The sequence below is a fragment of the Corella eumyota genome, chromosome 6 (assembly GCF_963082875.1).
Source record: "Corella eumyota chromosome 6, kaCorEumy4.1, whole genome shotgun sequence".
NCBI lineage: Eukaryota > Metazoa > Chordata > Ascidiacea > Phlebobranchia > Corellidae > Corella > Corella eumyota.
The window spans coordinates 12,418,346-12,434,776 of NC_137495.1; the positions used below are offsets into that span (position 1 = coordinate 12,418,346).

At 30.9% G+C, this 16,431-nt stretch overlaps 2 protein-coding genes across 2 annotated transcripts; one reads left to right on the forward strand and one right to left on the reverse strand.

The window, feature by feature from the left end:
- Positions 1-1,601: 1,601 nt before the first annotated feature.
- LOC145756025 (synaptosomal-associated protein 25-like) lies at positions 1,602-8,065 on the reverse strand. The gene is made up of 7 exons (XM_082572255.1): positions 7,929-8,065; positions 6,370-6,411; positions 5,252-5,300; positions 4,354-4,471; positions 3,736-3,873; positions 2,692-2,836; positions 1,602-2,083 (listed from the first exon to the last, which is right to left on the reverse strand). The coding sequence occupies exons 1-7, from the start codon at positions 7,998-8,000 to the stop codon at positions 2,018-2,020; spliced, it is 630 nt and encodes a 209-aa protein (XP_082428381.1). The 5' UTR covers positions 8,001-8,065; the 3' UTR covers positions 1,602-2,017.
- A 3,685-nt stretch (positions 8,066-11,750) lies between these two features.
- LOC145754909 (troponin I, fast skeletal muscle-like) lies at positions 11,751-15,689 on the forward strand. Its single transcript, XM_082571073.1, has 5 exons — positions 11,751-11,876; positions 13,088-13,267; positions 14,253-14,342; positions 14,682-14,864; positions 15,511-15,689. Exons 1-5 carry the CDS (start codon positions 11,859-11,861, stop codon positions 15,583-15,585), a joined length of 546 nt encoding a protein of 181 aa, XP_082427199.1. The 5' UTR covers positions 11,751-11,858; the 3' UTR covers positions 15,586-15,689.
- Positions 15,690-16,431: the final 742 nt, after the last annotated feature.

The window sequence follows — 16,431 nt, forward strand, 5'->3', positions numbered from 1 at the left end:
TAATAGGTGTTTGTTTATTAAATTATAAAGGTTGTTATTAATTTTTAAAATTATGGTCAATTGTCTATCATGATATTGATAACTTGAAAATAAATTAAAATTTTTATTTTTGTCACTAAATACTAATTAATAGGTGTTTGTTTGTTTAAATTTAAAGATTGTTATTAAGTTTTTAAATCTTGTTCAATTTTATGTTATAATATTTATAACTCGAAAATAAATTAAAAATTAATTACTGTTTGTTTATTAAAATTTAAAGGTTGGTATTAATTTTTTAAATCTTGGTCAATTGTATATCATGATATTACTAACTCAAAAATGAATTAAAATTAAAATTTTGATTACTAATTACTAATTAATAGGTGTTTGTTTATTCAAATTTAAAGATTGTTATTAGGTTTTTAAATTTTGGTCGGTTATATCTTATAATATTTATAATTTGAAGGTAATTAAAAAATAATTTTTGTTTGTTTGTTATATTTAAATGCTGGTTTGTTTATTAAAAATCAAAGGTATGTTATATTCTTGGTGAATGTTTATGCATATATTTTTTTATTTATAAAATTTTATGTTAAAAATAATCAAATAATTTCGAACCATATTTTATTTATCAAATAAATCTAGTTGAAACTGAACTATATTTCACAATTAAATAAATTATTTTGTGGTGTTTGTTATCTAAACAGAGTAATATTTGTTAACCCAACTTTCGATAATTAAGCTGCTGATCAAGTGCTGGCTCAGCAGGAGTTTATACTGTTTATATCGCCTTACTCAAGGGCGCTACAGCACGAGTGTAGTGGGGATTTAACCCACGACCTCATGTGTAGCAAAGGGGCTTACCACTTCACCACGCTGCCTGTCATAATATTAATTATAACTGATAGACTAATATATAAGCTTAGTGGAAGTTACAGTGCCTTATTTAAGAGCGAATTAGTGGTAATCGGCAGCTTGGTGTAGTTGTAAAAACACTTGCTACACCACACATGAGGTCATGGGTTCAATCCCCACTGATCTCATGCTGTAGCACCTTTGAGTAAGGTGCTATAAACGGTAAAAACTCCTGCTGAGCCAGCACTTAATCAGCAGCATAATTATCAAGCAGTTATAATCAATAATATACCAAACTTCCACAGGCAATTCGAGACTGGGTCGGAGTAACTGATGTTACTCTATGTTGAGGTCGCACATTTGACTTTCCCACATCGAGGATAAAAATATATAAAAAAATCGAACCCATGACTTTATGTTGTGAAGCCGAGTGCCCTGTCAGCTGGCATACTGCTAAAAAAAAATTAAAAATGCAATAACTTAAACATTTTCTTTATAATTTACAATTTTAATAAAACAATACTGATTTGTAATGTGTCATAAACTCGCAAAAATGCATATTTGAAAAAGATTTGCAAATCGATTTCGTGACTTATGTTAAATTTGAAGTTCTTATAAAAAGAACAATGTTTATAAATTACAGAAATTTTAAAAACATTTTAATCTTACCTTTAGATAAATAGTTATTGTAAATTTCGAGTTATAATATATATATAATTAAGTTTTTACATATTTTAAAATAACGAGTAAATTTAAAAACGCTAAACTTAATAATTTTGGTATGAATTTGAAAGATTTTTATGAAAACAATACAGTAAAACTTATATGATTCATACAACGAACGATGTGAATTATTATATTAGACTAAAATGATTAAAATACAGTATACAGTTAATAGAAATAAAAACAAAAAATAAAATATATAACTGACATATACCTCAAAAAAATCAATTTTTTATGCTTTCGTTGCTAGAAAAATACTTAAAAATTTAAATGTTTTTTAAAATATTATATTTTTTTCCAACTAAATTAAGTTTTTACTAATTGTTTGCTAAAATTTATTCAAAATACATAATTTGTTTGAAATTTATGCAACTAAATTAAAATAATTAAATATTATGTCATTTCTACACTAGTTCATATTTATACATTGCACAAAATGTTTTTTTTTAAATAAAAAAAATTAATTTTTTAAGATTTTTGTTGCCCGTTCATTAGCTGCACTTATTCGAGTGTTATTAGAATCCGCCTAAAAAAAAATTAATTTTAATCAACAGTGTGGTAAAGAAAAAAAAAATTTTATATTTATTTATCCTCAATGTGAGAAGGTTAACTTCATGGCTTGAACATAGAGTAACAACTGTTACCCCGACCTAGTCTTAAGTTGCCTTGCCAGCTTGGGATATTATTAATTATACCCTTTTACTCAGGGGTGCTACAGTATAGAGCAGTCGGAATCAAACCAAGAACCTCATGTAGTAAAACCAAGTGTTTTAATTGCTATACAAACACTATTAAATAATCATTTAAAACTTTGTGTTTAGAAAGATAAAGCATAGTTGAGTAATTGCGTGGTGTAGTGGTAAGAACACTTGCTACAAATGAGGTCGTGGGTTTGATCCACATTGCTTATAGCTGTTGCGTCTTTGAGTAAGGCACTATAAACGGTATAAACTCCTGCTGAGGCAGCACTTCAGCAATATAATTACCGGGCAATTATAAAAATATCCCAAACTGCAAAGTCAACTCGAGACTGGGTCGGAGTAACTGACGTTACTCTATGTTTAGGTTGCGCATTTAACCTTTTCACATCGAGGATAAAAATATATACAAAAAAATATAAAACTAAAAAATTACCTTATAGTTGATTCTGTCGATTTGCTGATTTTGCGAACTAATTTCGTTGCCCATATCTAACGCCATGTGCTTTAGGTTTCCAATCACACCGGCAACTTGGGTTAAGTTTTCTTCCATTTCAGTCTCTCGGGCATCATCGGTTATTCTAAATTCACAAAATATTAGGTTTTTTTAATATTTTTCCAGTTTTTACGGTTTATTTAGGATGTTTAAAGTGCTATATTGAATAGTTTTGCAATTTTGTAGGTGATATATATAGCACATTAGTATGGTTGACACTTAATCATCAATGGCTTTAGAACCTCTAAAAAAATGTCTGTGGTACTTACAATTTAATTTTTTAAAATACTGGAAAATAATTAAAATAAAAAACCAGGTTACCATATTTTTTCGTGTGATGAAGAAAGTACTAAGTAGTGTTGTAAATTTATACAAGCTAGTACTTTCTACGTCATCACAAACAGGGCTTCCCTTTTCTTTTTAATTAAATTTTTTTTTAAAGTTGTATAACTTAAAAATTAAGTGAAATTATTTGAAGTTAAAACCATTTTTGTGTTCAGTGAAAGTACTAGCGTGTATACATTCACTACGCTACTTAGTACTTTCTACGTCACACAAAAAAAATGGTAACCTGGTTTTTTATGTTAATCATTTTCCAGTATTTTTAAAAATTTAATTGTAAGTAACACAGACATTTTTTAAAGGTTCTAAAGCCATTTTGTAATTCATTGTCAAACATACTAATGTGCTATATACAAAAAATAAAAAATCCAAGGACCAAAAACTTAAAATATCATAAAATTTAAAATAATAAAAGCCAAGTGATATCTGAGATTACTAAAAGACTATTTTTAAAACAAAAATCAATTATAGCTAATTAATTATTGATATATTTACAAAAGCTTTTTTTTCTTATCAATTATTCATAAATTTTAAGCAAAAATCTATAACTTTGAATTTTATTATTCTTTATTCATCTTTTAAAAGTGTTAAAAAAAATTTAAATAAAATATTTAAAAAAATATATATTTTTTTATAAATTACCTTTTAACGAACCCACCCCCAACTTGCGCTTGTTCACGGGGGTCTTGAATTCGAGCCGGTTGATTATTCACAACTTTGCCATCATCGTTACTCTGCCAAGTCTTTTTGTAATCGTCGCCTTTTTCGAAATTTTTAGCTCTAAAAAAAAATTTTAAATGTAAAATAGGTATTGTAAAATATTTATTTTTACATAAATATTTATTTATCCTCGATGTGGGAAAGTCGAATGTGCAACCTAAACATAGAGTAACATTTGTTACTCTGACCCAGTCTCGAGTTGCCCTTGGCAATGTGGGATATTATAGATTATAATTGCCCGATAACTTAACTGCACTCAAGTGCTGACTCGGCAGGAGTTCATGCTGTTTAAGCACTTAACTCAAGTGCGCTACAGGATGAGGTCATTGGGAATTGAACCAACAACCTAATGTGTGGTGTAGCAAGTGTTCTTACCACTACACCATGCTACCGGTTAAAAAAAATCAATGCCAGCAATGGGAATTGAACTCACAATCCCATGATGGTGTAGCAATTGTTCTAACTATGACACTACGCCGCCAGTTATAAAAAAAAAAATTAATGCTAGCAGTGAGAATCGAACCGAGAAACTTAACTTACTTGTTCCAGGGACAAACACATAAACCGCAACATTTTTCCAAGCCGTCTAAATTCTTCTCAGCTTGTTTCATGTCTTTGTTTATTTGATCCATTCCTTCTTCAACTCGGTCAAGTTGCTCTGAAATAAAAAAAATAATTTTTTTTAATTAAAAAAAATATTTTTAAATATTAATTTTTATTAAAATGTATTTTTTTTGTTTGTTTTTCCTCATTGTAAAAAAGGTCAACTTTTTGACCTAAACATAGAGTAACATTTGTTACCCCAACTCAGTCTTAAATTGCCTTTGGCAAGTTTGAAATATTATTTATTATAATTGCCTAATATTTAAACTGCCAATAAGTTTTTGGCTTAGTGTGCTTTTTTAAAGCATTTACAACATAGCATCAGTGGGGATCAAACCCTGGACCTTGTGTGGTGAACCCAAGACTTCTAATCAATACACCATGCTGTCAGTCACATACATATGGCAGCGTGGTGTAGTGGTAAGAACACTTGCTACACAACACATGATGTCGTTGGTTTAATCCCCATTGATCTCATGCTGTGGCGCTCTTGAGTATGGCGCTATAAACGGTATGAACTCCTGCTGAGCCAATACTTAATCAGCAGCATAATTATCGGGAAATCTATAATATCCCAAACTGCCACAGGCAACTCAAGACTGGGTCGGAGTAACTGTTACTTTATGTTTAGGTCGCGCATTGGACTTTTCCACATCGAGGATAAAGATATATACAAAAAAATATATATGCATTTGGCACCCCTAATTTGAATTAAATTTTTTTGGGATCAATGCCCATGCATATATGTGCCTTTTTTAGAAAAAATAAAATTAATTTTAACTTTTATAAAAGTAATATTATAACAATAAACAAAAGTTTCGTGTGAATATATTACCTCCCTGTTCATCCAACATAACAAGAGTTCTAATCCCAGCATCTTGGGTCTATTAATTAAAACAAATCACAAATTTTATACTAAAAAATTTAATAAAAAATTAAATTAAAGTTATCCTCGACATTTTTTTATGGTTACTATAGGTGGGCACCGTTACTTGAAAAATCAAATTCGATAATTAAAACGTGAACTTCGATAAAAAAAAACGTTACTTAAATATATCGGAAGTTACCAAGAACGCTATAAAGACTACTGTCGACTGTACTATTAAACTTAAAAGTCTTAATAATCAGGCGCATTGAGAAGCAAATAAAAACTAAGCAAATTGCGCCACATTTTTCACAATTATTAATTAGTTACGCCACTGTTTACAATGTAAGCATACGAGTTATCTTTAAAAGGTTGTAACAATAAATACAATTTATTTAATTAACATTTCTATCTGCTTATTAAAGTCAAGTTTCGAGTAAACTTCTATATTATACCGACTAATGCGTTTTTGTAGTGCATTTCTGTTCGAAAACAACATTTTTTAAATCGTAAGATGTCAATGAACCACATAAAATTGAATATTTAAAACATTTTTGGTATTTACATACTTTATTTAACGGAAGCACATCAATGTAATGAAAGTTAAGAGATCCGTTTATGATTTTTAAAGTTAACTTAAAGAGATGGTCACAGAGTTTCTTTTTTTTAATTATGTTGGAATTTTTTCAACTTGCACGAGGATATGATTATTTTAAAAATTGGTCAGGTAGTTTTTGAGATATAGTAATTTGAAGGTAAATATTGTAAATAGGGAAAGTCCCAACGCTCGCGAGTCACGCACGACGTCATCTTCGTAAGTCATTTGCTGGCAGACATAGGAAAATGACCTTATTTTGTCCTCTCTGAGCCATTTGTTGTACTTTTTTTTAAATTTTTTTTGCAAAAAACAAACTTAGCATGAAAAGCAAAATTTATCCATATTATATAAGACAGTTGTTACTTTTCATGTATTTTTAATTGGGTTTGTTAATCAACGATTAACGCATTAACGATTTGGTGCCCACCTTTGATGCCTTTTCTCATCGGGGATAAATAAATACAAAAAAGTTCAAGAAATATATGTTTACCTCTTCCACTAACCCAACCATCCTTCTCGTGCTTTCAAGACTCTAAAAAATAAAAAAACAATATTTTTAGAGGTAAAGTTTAAAATAATTTTAATAAACTTTAAAAATCAAAATTTGGCAAGAGCCTAAACTATAATTGACCCATTAAATTATTACAGAAATAGTTAAATCATGCTAAAAATACCGTTTCAAGGTGCTCATACTAGGTTGAACTTGACTTTAAATAGTCTAATTTAGATATTTGCAAAGATAGCAGACCACGTTAGTCTTTAACCAACGGGAAAGTACAATTATTACCAGTGTTAGCTATCAATTTTTTTATAACTATCAATTTTACGCCTAAAATTCAATATTTTTCAGATATTCTTAGGGATGCCACATATATTTGGCACTTATTATTACTATAAATGGGGGTGCATGCACCGTCTGCACCCCCAGGATCGACGCCAGTGATTACAGATAAAATAAATTTTGCATAAAAAATATTTGTAATCCTTTAAAAATTTGACTTATTTTAAAAAAAATATAATGTAATGTTTATCTTACTTGGTGAAAATACTTTTATTTAGTATTTAATAAAATAGTATACTGAACGCGTAAAAGTTCATAAAATACACTTTTATTTAGTCTATAGCCCTTTTTACGTAGGCATATATATATAAAAGCTCTTCAAAGCTCTTCAGAACAAATACACTTTTTACTTAGTAAAATTTTATGCATAATAAATTTCAGATTTTTACATTTTCGTTTGGACTTAAAATGATATTGCTATCAGCGGTAAGTAGTTTTGCCAACGTTAAACACTTTATAATCCATGAATACGTGTTTTTTGGCAAAATTTGAGAATTTAAGAAGGTCGTATACAGTAGGAAAGAAATTAGGGGGACCGTAGTGTAATTATGTTTTGTCTAGAACCGGACAACATACGTGACCCTTAAATTTTAACACAAAATTGAACTTCGTTAATTAACGATTAATATTTTTCTGTCCACCTTTGTGCACTACATATTGCCTGCATTTTCACATTAATATAATATATATACTATTTATGTTTTAAATTTTGGACAACGCTTTTAAAAATTAGATAGCGCGCTTTAACATTTAAAATTTATTAACAATATACTAGGTAAAAAATGGCTTTTACAGTTGATGCTTAGGTAACTGAGAATAATTAACAAGTTATTAGAAAAAAAACAACCAATTTCTTAATTTTTTTTTGTATATATATATCTTTATCCTCGATGTAGGAAGGTCGAATGCTCAAACTAAACTTAAAGTAACATTTTTTACCCAGACCCAGTCTCGAGTTGCCTGTGGCAGTTTGGGATATTATGGAGTCTATAATTGCCCGGTAATTATACTGCTGATTAAGTGCTAGTTCAGCAGGAATTTGTATCGTTTATTACGTCCTTACTTAAGGGCGCTACAGCATAAGAGCAGTGGGAATTAAACCCCCGACCTCATGGTGGTGTAGCTAGTGTTCTTACCACTACACCATGCTGCCGGTTAACATTTAAGATGAAAAAAGCTACCTTTTTAAAGTTTTATAATCAATTTACCTCATCTGTTATTTGGTTGGCTCTTAACTGCATGTCAGCTAATTCATTTCGTATTTCATCATCATCTGCCATTTTTAGGGGGATTAATTTTTTCTTTATTTAAAATTATTTAAAAAAAATCTGAATCAAAAAAAAATATTTATTTAAAAATATAAATATTTCTCCAGTGGAAAAACCTTTAGAAACTTTTGAAATAAACCTAAAACAAACAAAAGAGTTTTTTGATGTCGAATGGTCTTCTTTATGACATAAACATTGAGTAGGGGACCAGAAGATTCAGCCTGTAAAAAAAACAGCAGGGACTCGGCGACGAAATTCCCTTGTATAAAGTCAGTGCAAGACCCTATTTTACCAAACTCCGGCCCACTCTAGAGTTGCTTTCAGCAATTCAAGATACTATTGCTTATATTGCCCGACAAAAAAGCTGATTAAGAGTTGGCTTAGTGGGAGTTTATGCTGTTTATAGCACCTCAATTGTGATACAGGATAAGAGTGGTAGGGATTAAACCCAGGACCTCATGTCAGCATATAGTAAGGCCAAGTGTTCTGACGAGAACCAAAATATTCGACTTGCAAAAAAAAACGAGAATATGGCGACAAACCACATATAATGTCAGCATAAGACCATATTTTACAAATTTTTAAAATAAAATTTGGCAAAAAGTACAAAAGTTAAAAAAGTTTTTATTAGTTGTGAGAAACTTTTTTAAGTTAAATATACATGTTAATTATAAAAATATCATTTTTTTAGTAATTTATAATCCAAAAACCAAATTTTAACTGGATTAAAGTCCAGTCTGGAAAGTAGGGCAGTTTTCGACAAATCTCATGCGTGCAAGCGTAAAAAATGGTGTGACCACACGTACTAAAATGTTCGGTCTACGAATAAATTATTTTTGCGTTTTTACCTAAATTTGGCTTAAAAATGCTACCATAAGGCGTCAGCATTGTTTTACTGAAAAAATCTGGAGCGTGCACGCTGCCCTATTTTCCAGACTGGATTATAAAGTCGACCTCCTCATTAAGGACATGCAGACAGGTTGATAAAACCAAAAAAAACTTGTCAGCCAGTCTGGAAAGTAGGGCAGTTTTCAACGAGATCTCGTGCATGCAAGCATAAATAATAACATGACTGCGCATGTACGCATACTTGAATTTTCAGTCTCTGTGTGCACGTGTGATTTATGTTGCATGTTTACGTGAGTTTTTCAGACACCAGGCATGCAAAACACTAATTTTAGGCGTGCATTTTTTTAAGAGAAAAAAATCTCGTGCGTGCACACCGTCCTACTTTTCAGACAGGCAGACAAAACAATAAAAAAAAAATACCTGTCCTACGATTCTAAAACTCTTTCATTTAAAAAATTTGTAAAACTGTTCAAGTTTTAAGTAAAACTACTGAAAAAAAGGTAAAACTACTAAAAAAACATAAACACACCACACTTTCCTATATATTTTTAATAAAAAAAATCGTGTCAAAAAATCTTAAAAAATACCGAAAAAATTTAATAATTTTTGACAAACCAGTCTAATAATTTACCAATAAGCTTAAATAGCAATTTTGTTATTAAACAAAATAAAAAAACTTACTAACAGAACTTCTGACTGTCTAATTGTCTATAATAGAAGCTAACAGACGGAAAATAACGATTTTAATTACTTAAAATACAAAACTAAAACGAATTTATTGACTTTTATAAAACCTATAAAAAGAATCAATAATTTATAAGAAAAAGAGTTTCCCAAAACTTCTTTTGTTTATTTCCGTATTGTTGTTTATCCTCAAAAAATAAAACAAAGCCTAGAATATTATTAATTAAAATGCGCTAAAGTATAAAATTAAAATGTTAGAATAACTAACATATGAATAAAATCAATTAATCAACAATAAAATATTTTTTATTAAACCGGCAATAAAATATTTTTTATTAAACGGTATAAACTTCTGTTAAGTCAACACCTAATTAGCAGCATAATTATCGGGCAATTATAATCTATATAATATCCCAAACTGCCACAGGCAACTTGAGACTGGGTCAGAGTAACTGATGTTACTCTACGTTAAAGTCGCGCATTCGACTTTCCCACATCGAGAATAAAGATATATTAAAATTAAAAATATATAAAAAAAGTAGAGCCGGATATGAAAGGCCATTTTGACGTTCTTTCTTTAGGTAGGTTATTTCAGTTAGTCCCTTTATTACATGCATTTTATTGTGACGGGTTTGTGCTTTACTACTAGAGCCATACTGGGTTATGTTAAACGTAATATTTTTTTAAAATTATTTATGGTGTAGCAAGTTTTATTTTTTGTGATTTATTTGCAAGTACATTAAGTTGTCGTAGGTAATATTAATTAATTTATGCTGGGTTTAGTGACCATGCCATGATAACATATAACATCTTTGTATAATGATTATTATTTATGGTATGTGTTAAATCATTAAATTGACTTTGTTGTATTTTTATTTGGTTGGAGTAACATATGTTATTTTTAGTTTAGGTTGTAAAGTCGATCTTTCTACAAGAATAAATATAAAAAGTAAAAGAAAAAAAATGTAAAAAAAAAATGTCAACAGTAAAATATTAATTGATATGTCTAAAAAAACGCGCTATCTATTTTTTTAACCATTATACTATGCCATCAATCCACATTTATTAAAAGAATAGATTATTATTAATTTATATAATATTTAAAATCGGTATAATTAAAATTTTTTTGTGCGGGACAAAAATATTTTAAAAACTTTAACAATTTTTCACACAAATAAAAATTTTAAAAGATTTTTAGCTTTTATATATTACTAGTCGCCTGCCCTGCTACAGGCTTGCGTATTAATTGTCGTGTGCTCGCAATTTTGCCTATGGGAATTAACTCACGCACCACAAACGAGATTTAATTTTAAATTCATTAATTAAACATATATCAAATAGAACATACGGCCTATTTTAAATAGTCTGGTTGTATTGGAAAACTACCAAAAACCATAAAAAAGGGTAGTGTGGTGAACCGGTCAAAGCGTCGGACTATAGCCAAAAAGTATCGGGTTTAAGTCCCACCAATGCCACACTATTCGCTCTTGGGCATTCGCTCTTGGGCCCGGCGTTCACAGATAGTTTAGCCACGTCCCAAACCGCACACCCGATAAAAATATCAAAAACCTATCCTCTTAAATAGATATAAAAAAAAGGTTGTAACTATTTTTTATTAGTTAGAAAATATTGTGAACGAATGAAAACATTAGCTTACCACTAAAACATAATACTATACCTAAAAATGCAAAAATAACATTTTTGTAAATAAAAGGCGAATACAACGTCTTGTTAACTTAATCAAAAACATGTTTATACTCCCATTAATAAGACAAAAGTAGTGGGGATCAAACCCAGGAGCTCATGTAGTGTAAAAAGTGTCCCAACCACTAAAAAGTGTCCCAACCGCGTTTAGTAAGTGCATTAAAGGAAAAACCTATTTACTAAACGCTTAAAATGACGTAATAGTTAAGAGGCCGCATCTATGATCTCATAAAAAAGCAGCTGCAGCTTGCTAGAAAGAGTTTCCAAAAACACAAAAATTGATTTATTCTAAAGTGAAATAATCATACAAAAATAAATAAATAACCGTTTAGCTATTATTTAAACTAATTAGTTATTGTTATTTTTTAATTTTTGTTCTTAGTCTACTGGTTGAAATGTAAATTTTACTATTTTTTAATTATTTTTTTGGAAGCACTGATTCTATTTTTAAAAACATGAGTCTTAGATTTTAGAAAGTAAAATCCAATTGTGGAATTAAATCAGTTTGGTTTCTGTCAGTCGTAGGTTATAATGGTTTAGTTTTACATATTTTTATATTTTTATTTAATATTTTATTACTTTTTTGTATAGATTTAAAACTTTAATTCTTTTAAAATCAGCAAAACTAAAACCATGACTGAGGACGAGCAAGTAAGATTTTTTCATATGATTATTTTACTTTATTTTTGTATATATCTTTATCCTCGATGTGGGAAGGGGTCGAATGTGCGACCTTAACATTGAAAAACGTTATTTACCCCAACTAGTCTTGCTTTTGGCAGTTTGGGATATTATAGATTATAATTGCCCGATATTTATGCACTGATTAAGGGTTGGCTTAGTAGGAGTTTATACCGTTTCTAACGCCTTACTTAAGGGCGCTACAGCATGAAAGCAGTGGGAATTGAACTCACGACCTCATGGTGGTGTAGCAAGTGTTTTTAGCAGATCTATGGTGACTTGTTTAAGCTATTTATAAATGCCGGGCTTAAGGGCAAATAATGAGGCTTTAGTGCGGCTCAAACCCTAAACCTTTCGGCTCGTAATCCAATGCTAAAACCAGTATATTATACGAGCGAAATTAATTTAATAAATTTATTATATCTTAAGTCAAATTGTAACGTCGTCATTTAAATTAAAAGTTTCCGATATATTTTAAACGTTGGCATGGTATAGGAACCCTAATTGTAAGGCCAAAGGTCCGCGGTTTAATTCCCATGGCGTGCAAGTAGTACCTTATTAAGTAAATTTTAAATTACATTTTCGTGCTACTATTTTAACAGTGTCTGTCGAAATTGCCAAGGGCCATTTTGTCAACTTACATATTTCTAAAAATTACAATTTCAAAAAAGCATTTTTACTCAAATTTAAGTCGAATTTTTTTAGAAAATTAACAGGAATAAATTTTGGGTTTGGTGACCATGCCATAACATACTTAAAATCTTTATGTAAACATTAATACTTTTGGCATGTTTTAAATCATTAATTTGATTTTGTCATTTTTTCCCGTCGCATTGTTGTAATATTAATTGTATATTGTATTTATTATTTACTTTTATCAATCTGCGAAAAATCAAAATAAAAAAAATTAACAAATTTAGAACTCGGGTAAACAAGAAATATTAAAAAAATGTTTTATTGTCGGTAAAATAGCGTTTTTGTATATACGTTTGTTTTTCCATATCACCTTAAGGTGATAGGTTTTATGATTTTTATTGGGGAAGGGTGTGCTGTTATGACGTGTTTTGAGCTATCCGTAAACGCCGGGCTCAAGGACGACCGGTTTGCCACACTACCTGACTATGGTTTTTAATCAAATATTAGTAATACGATTTGCTTAAAATATGTCTTGATTTTTGAAGAGCGGTGCCCGCAAGATGTCGCACCAGCGCAAGATGCATTTAAAGTCGTTGATGCTGAACAAAGCGAGAGAAGACTTAAAACGAGAGACCGAGCAAAAAGCAGAAGAAAAGAAAAACGCACTGCAGAAGAAAATCACGCCGATGGAAGACCTGGCTTCAAAGTCGGCGCAAGAACTAATGGTAAAGGATTTTAAACTTTTTTTATTTTGAATTTAATGAAAAAAAACACAAATAACGATTTTTAGATATATAAATAAGGTGACAAAATGGCCCTTACGGCTTGAGAGATTTGGCCAGAAGGTTTGCTTCGTCTCTTGGGGCTTAAAATTATTTCCCAAGCGAGTGGTTCAACAATTCTAAAATAAAGGCCTAAGAATATTTAAATATTAATTAAAACAATAAGTGCTTTAACTTTAATAGTTACAATTTAACAAGTAATGCCGGCAGCGTGGTGTAGTGGTAAGAACACTTGCTACACCACCATGAGGTCGTGGGTTCAATCCCCACTGATCTTATGCTGTAGCGCCCTTGGACACGGCGCTATAAATGGTATAAACTCCTACTTAGCCAGCACTTAATTAGCAGCTTAATTACCGGGCAAATATATAATATATCTACTTTATATTCCAAACTGCCACACAAGGTCCTTGGTTCGACCCCTAGTGATCTCATGCTGTAGTACCCTTAAGTAAGGTGCTATAAACGTTATAAACTCCTGCTGAGCCGGCACTTAATCACAGCTTAATTATCAAGCAATTATATTCAATAATATCCAAAATTGCCACAGGCAACTCGAGACTGGGTCGGAGTAACTGATGTTACTCTATGTTTAAGTCACGCATTTGACTTTCCCACATCGAGGATAAAGATGTAAACAATAAAAAAGTGATACTTTCTAAACAAACTAGAATGTTATGAAATATGTATTTTCTATATAAATTTACAGATATACGTTAAAAGTTTGTTGTTACAGAATGTTAAACTATTCGGGCACAAAGGCAAATAGTGTGACATTGGTGCGGCTCGAACCCGAAACCTTTTGTTTCGTAATTTGATGCATTAATTTAAAATCTATTTTTACTGCCTATTCAAAAGCAAATGTGTTAGTTTTTGTTAAAATTCAGATATTTAATGCATTAACTTTGAATTTTTTTTTAATATTTAGGATTACTGCCGAGAACTAAACGCGAAAATTGAAAAAGTTGACGAACAGCGATACGACATCGAAATCCGAGTCAACAAAAACAACCAGGATGTAAGTTTAGAATTTACATTTTATGATTATCCTCGATGTGGGAAGGTCGACTTCACGACTTAAACAAAGAGTAACATTTACCTCGACCCAGTCTCGCGTTGACTTTGCCAGTTTGAAATATTATCGAATTTAATATAAGTATTGGCTAAAAAATATTGGTTTAGCAAGAGTTTATACTGTTTATGGCGCTTTATTTGGGGGTGCTACAGCATAAGAGCAGTGGGGATTAAACTCAAGACCTTATGTAGTAAAGTCAAGTGTTCTAACCCTTACAGAACGCTGCCTTTTTGCTATAACCCTATCAAGTAAGTTTTACAAATATTTTACTTTTTTTCTCAGATCGAAGATCTTAACCAAAAGATTTTTGACCTGCGCGGTAAATTCAAACGTCCACCGCTCCGCAGAGTCCGCATGTCAGCTGACCAGATGCTCCGCGCATTGTTGGGATCCAAACACAAAGTATCCATGGATCTCCGTTCAAATTTGAAATCCGTCAAAAAAGTAGATGTCAAAAAAGATGAGGTAAAAATGATTTTTGACATTGCCGTTTTTATGTAAAAATTAAGTTATTACGAAGGCTGCAGTATGTTAGTTTTTTTTAATATATTTTTATTCTTGATGTGGGAAGGTCGAGTGTGCGACCTAAACATAAAGTAACATTTGTTACCCCAAGCCAGTCTCAAGTTGCCTTTAGCAGTTTGGGATATTATAGATTATAATTGCCCAATAATTATACTGCTGATTAATTGCTGGCTCTGCAGGAGTTTATATTGTTTATAGCGCCTTACTAAAGGGCGCTACAGTATAAAGAGCAATGTGAATTAAACCCACGACCTCATGTTGGTGTAGCATGTGGTCTACTACTACACCAGGTCCAAGGTTCGATCCCCTTTGCTCTCATGCTAAAGCGGTTTTGAGTAAGGCACTTTAAACGGTATGAATTCCTGCTGAGTCAGAACTTAATTAGCAGCTTAATTACCGTGCAATTATAATCTATAATATCCCAAACTGCCACAGAAAACTCGAGACTGGGTCGGAGTAACTGATTTTACTCTTTGTTTAGGTTGCTCATTGGTCTTTCCACATCAAACATAAATAAAAACAAAACTATTACTTCTAACTTACAATCCTATGTTTTTTAATTTGTTTTTGTTTATTTTATTTGCAGCCGGACTTGAAGGACTGGCGAGACAATGTTGAAGCGAAAGGAAAGGCTGGAAAAACCGCAGCGTTCGAGGGTTAAAAAGAAAATTGAAAAGCACAGTATCGAATAAAAAATTGTCAAATTAATAAATAAAAATTTGTGATTGGTTTTAAAACATGTTTGAGTAAATAAAATAACTTTAAAGGAAATTTGTGTCGGCTTTTAGGATGATAGTTTACTAATAATCTAAAGAGTTAAGTTATCTTAAAAAGATCCTTGTCGTGGAAAAGACAGCTCTACAACTTAAACATAAAAAAAAGACATTTGCTACACCATGAGGTCGTGGATTCAATATCCACTGCTCTCATATTGTGTAGCGCCCTTGAGTAAGGTGCTATAAACGACATAAACTCCTGCTGGGCCAACACTTAATTAGCAGTTTAATTACCGTACAATTATAATCTATATTATATTCCAAACTGCTCAAGGCAACTCGAGACGGGGTCGGGGTAACTCATATGTTACTCCATGTTTACGGCGCATTCAATTTTCCCACATCGAAGATAAAGATATATACAAAAATATATAAATTAAAGAATATAATTATCTGATAATTATCCTACACATTAAGCAAAAATTTTTAATCCCTCATTTAATGCCGCTACAACATAGAACAAGTTAATATCGAATAAATTGGTAAAACGTTATAAACTCCTGCTAAGCCAACACTTAATCAGCAGCTTACTTATCAGACAATTATAATCAATAATATTCCAAAAAATCAAAAATTGAGTTGGGATAATTTTTTTTCATATCCATTTAAGGGTATAGGTCTTAAATATTTATATTGGGTAAAACTGTGCGATTTGGGATGTGTTTAAGCTATCTGCGAACGCCGGGCTTAAGGGGTAATAATGTGGCATTAGTGTGGCTTGAACCCGAAAC

Excerpts from the sequence above, each read along its gene's own strand:
- LOC145756025 (XM_082572255.1), bottom strand. The coding sequence starts at position 8,000 with ATGGCAGATGATGATGAAATACGAAATGAATTAGCTGACATGCAGTTA. Across the intron at positions 6,412-7,928 it reads CCAACCAAATAACAGATGAG|AGTCTTGAAAGCACGAGAAG; the intron begins GTAAATTGATTA and ends TTTATTTTTTAG. Across the intron at positions 5,301-6,369 it reads TGGTTGGGTTAGTGGAAGAG|ACCCAAGATGCTGGGATTAG; the intron begins GTAAACATATAT and ends TTTAATTAATAG.
- LOC145754909 (XM_082571073.1), top strand. Across the intron at positions 13,268-14,252 it reads AGTCGGCGCAAGAACTAATG|GATTACTGCCGAGAACTAAA; the intron begins GTAAAGGATTTT and ends TTTAATATTTAG. Across the intron at positions 14,865-15,510 it reads TAGATGTCAAAAAAGATGAG|CCGGACTTGAAGGACTGGCG; the intron begins GTAAAAATGATT and ends TTTTATTTGCAG.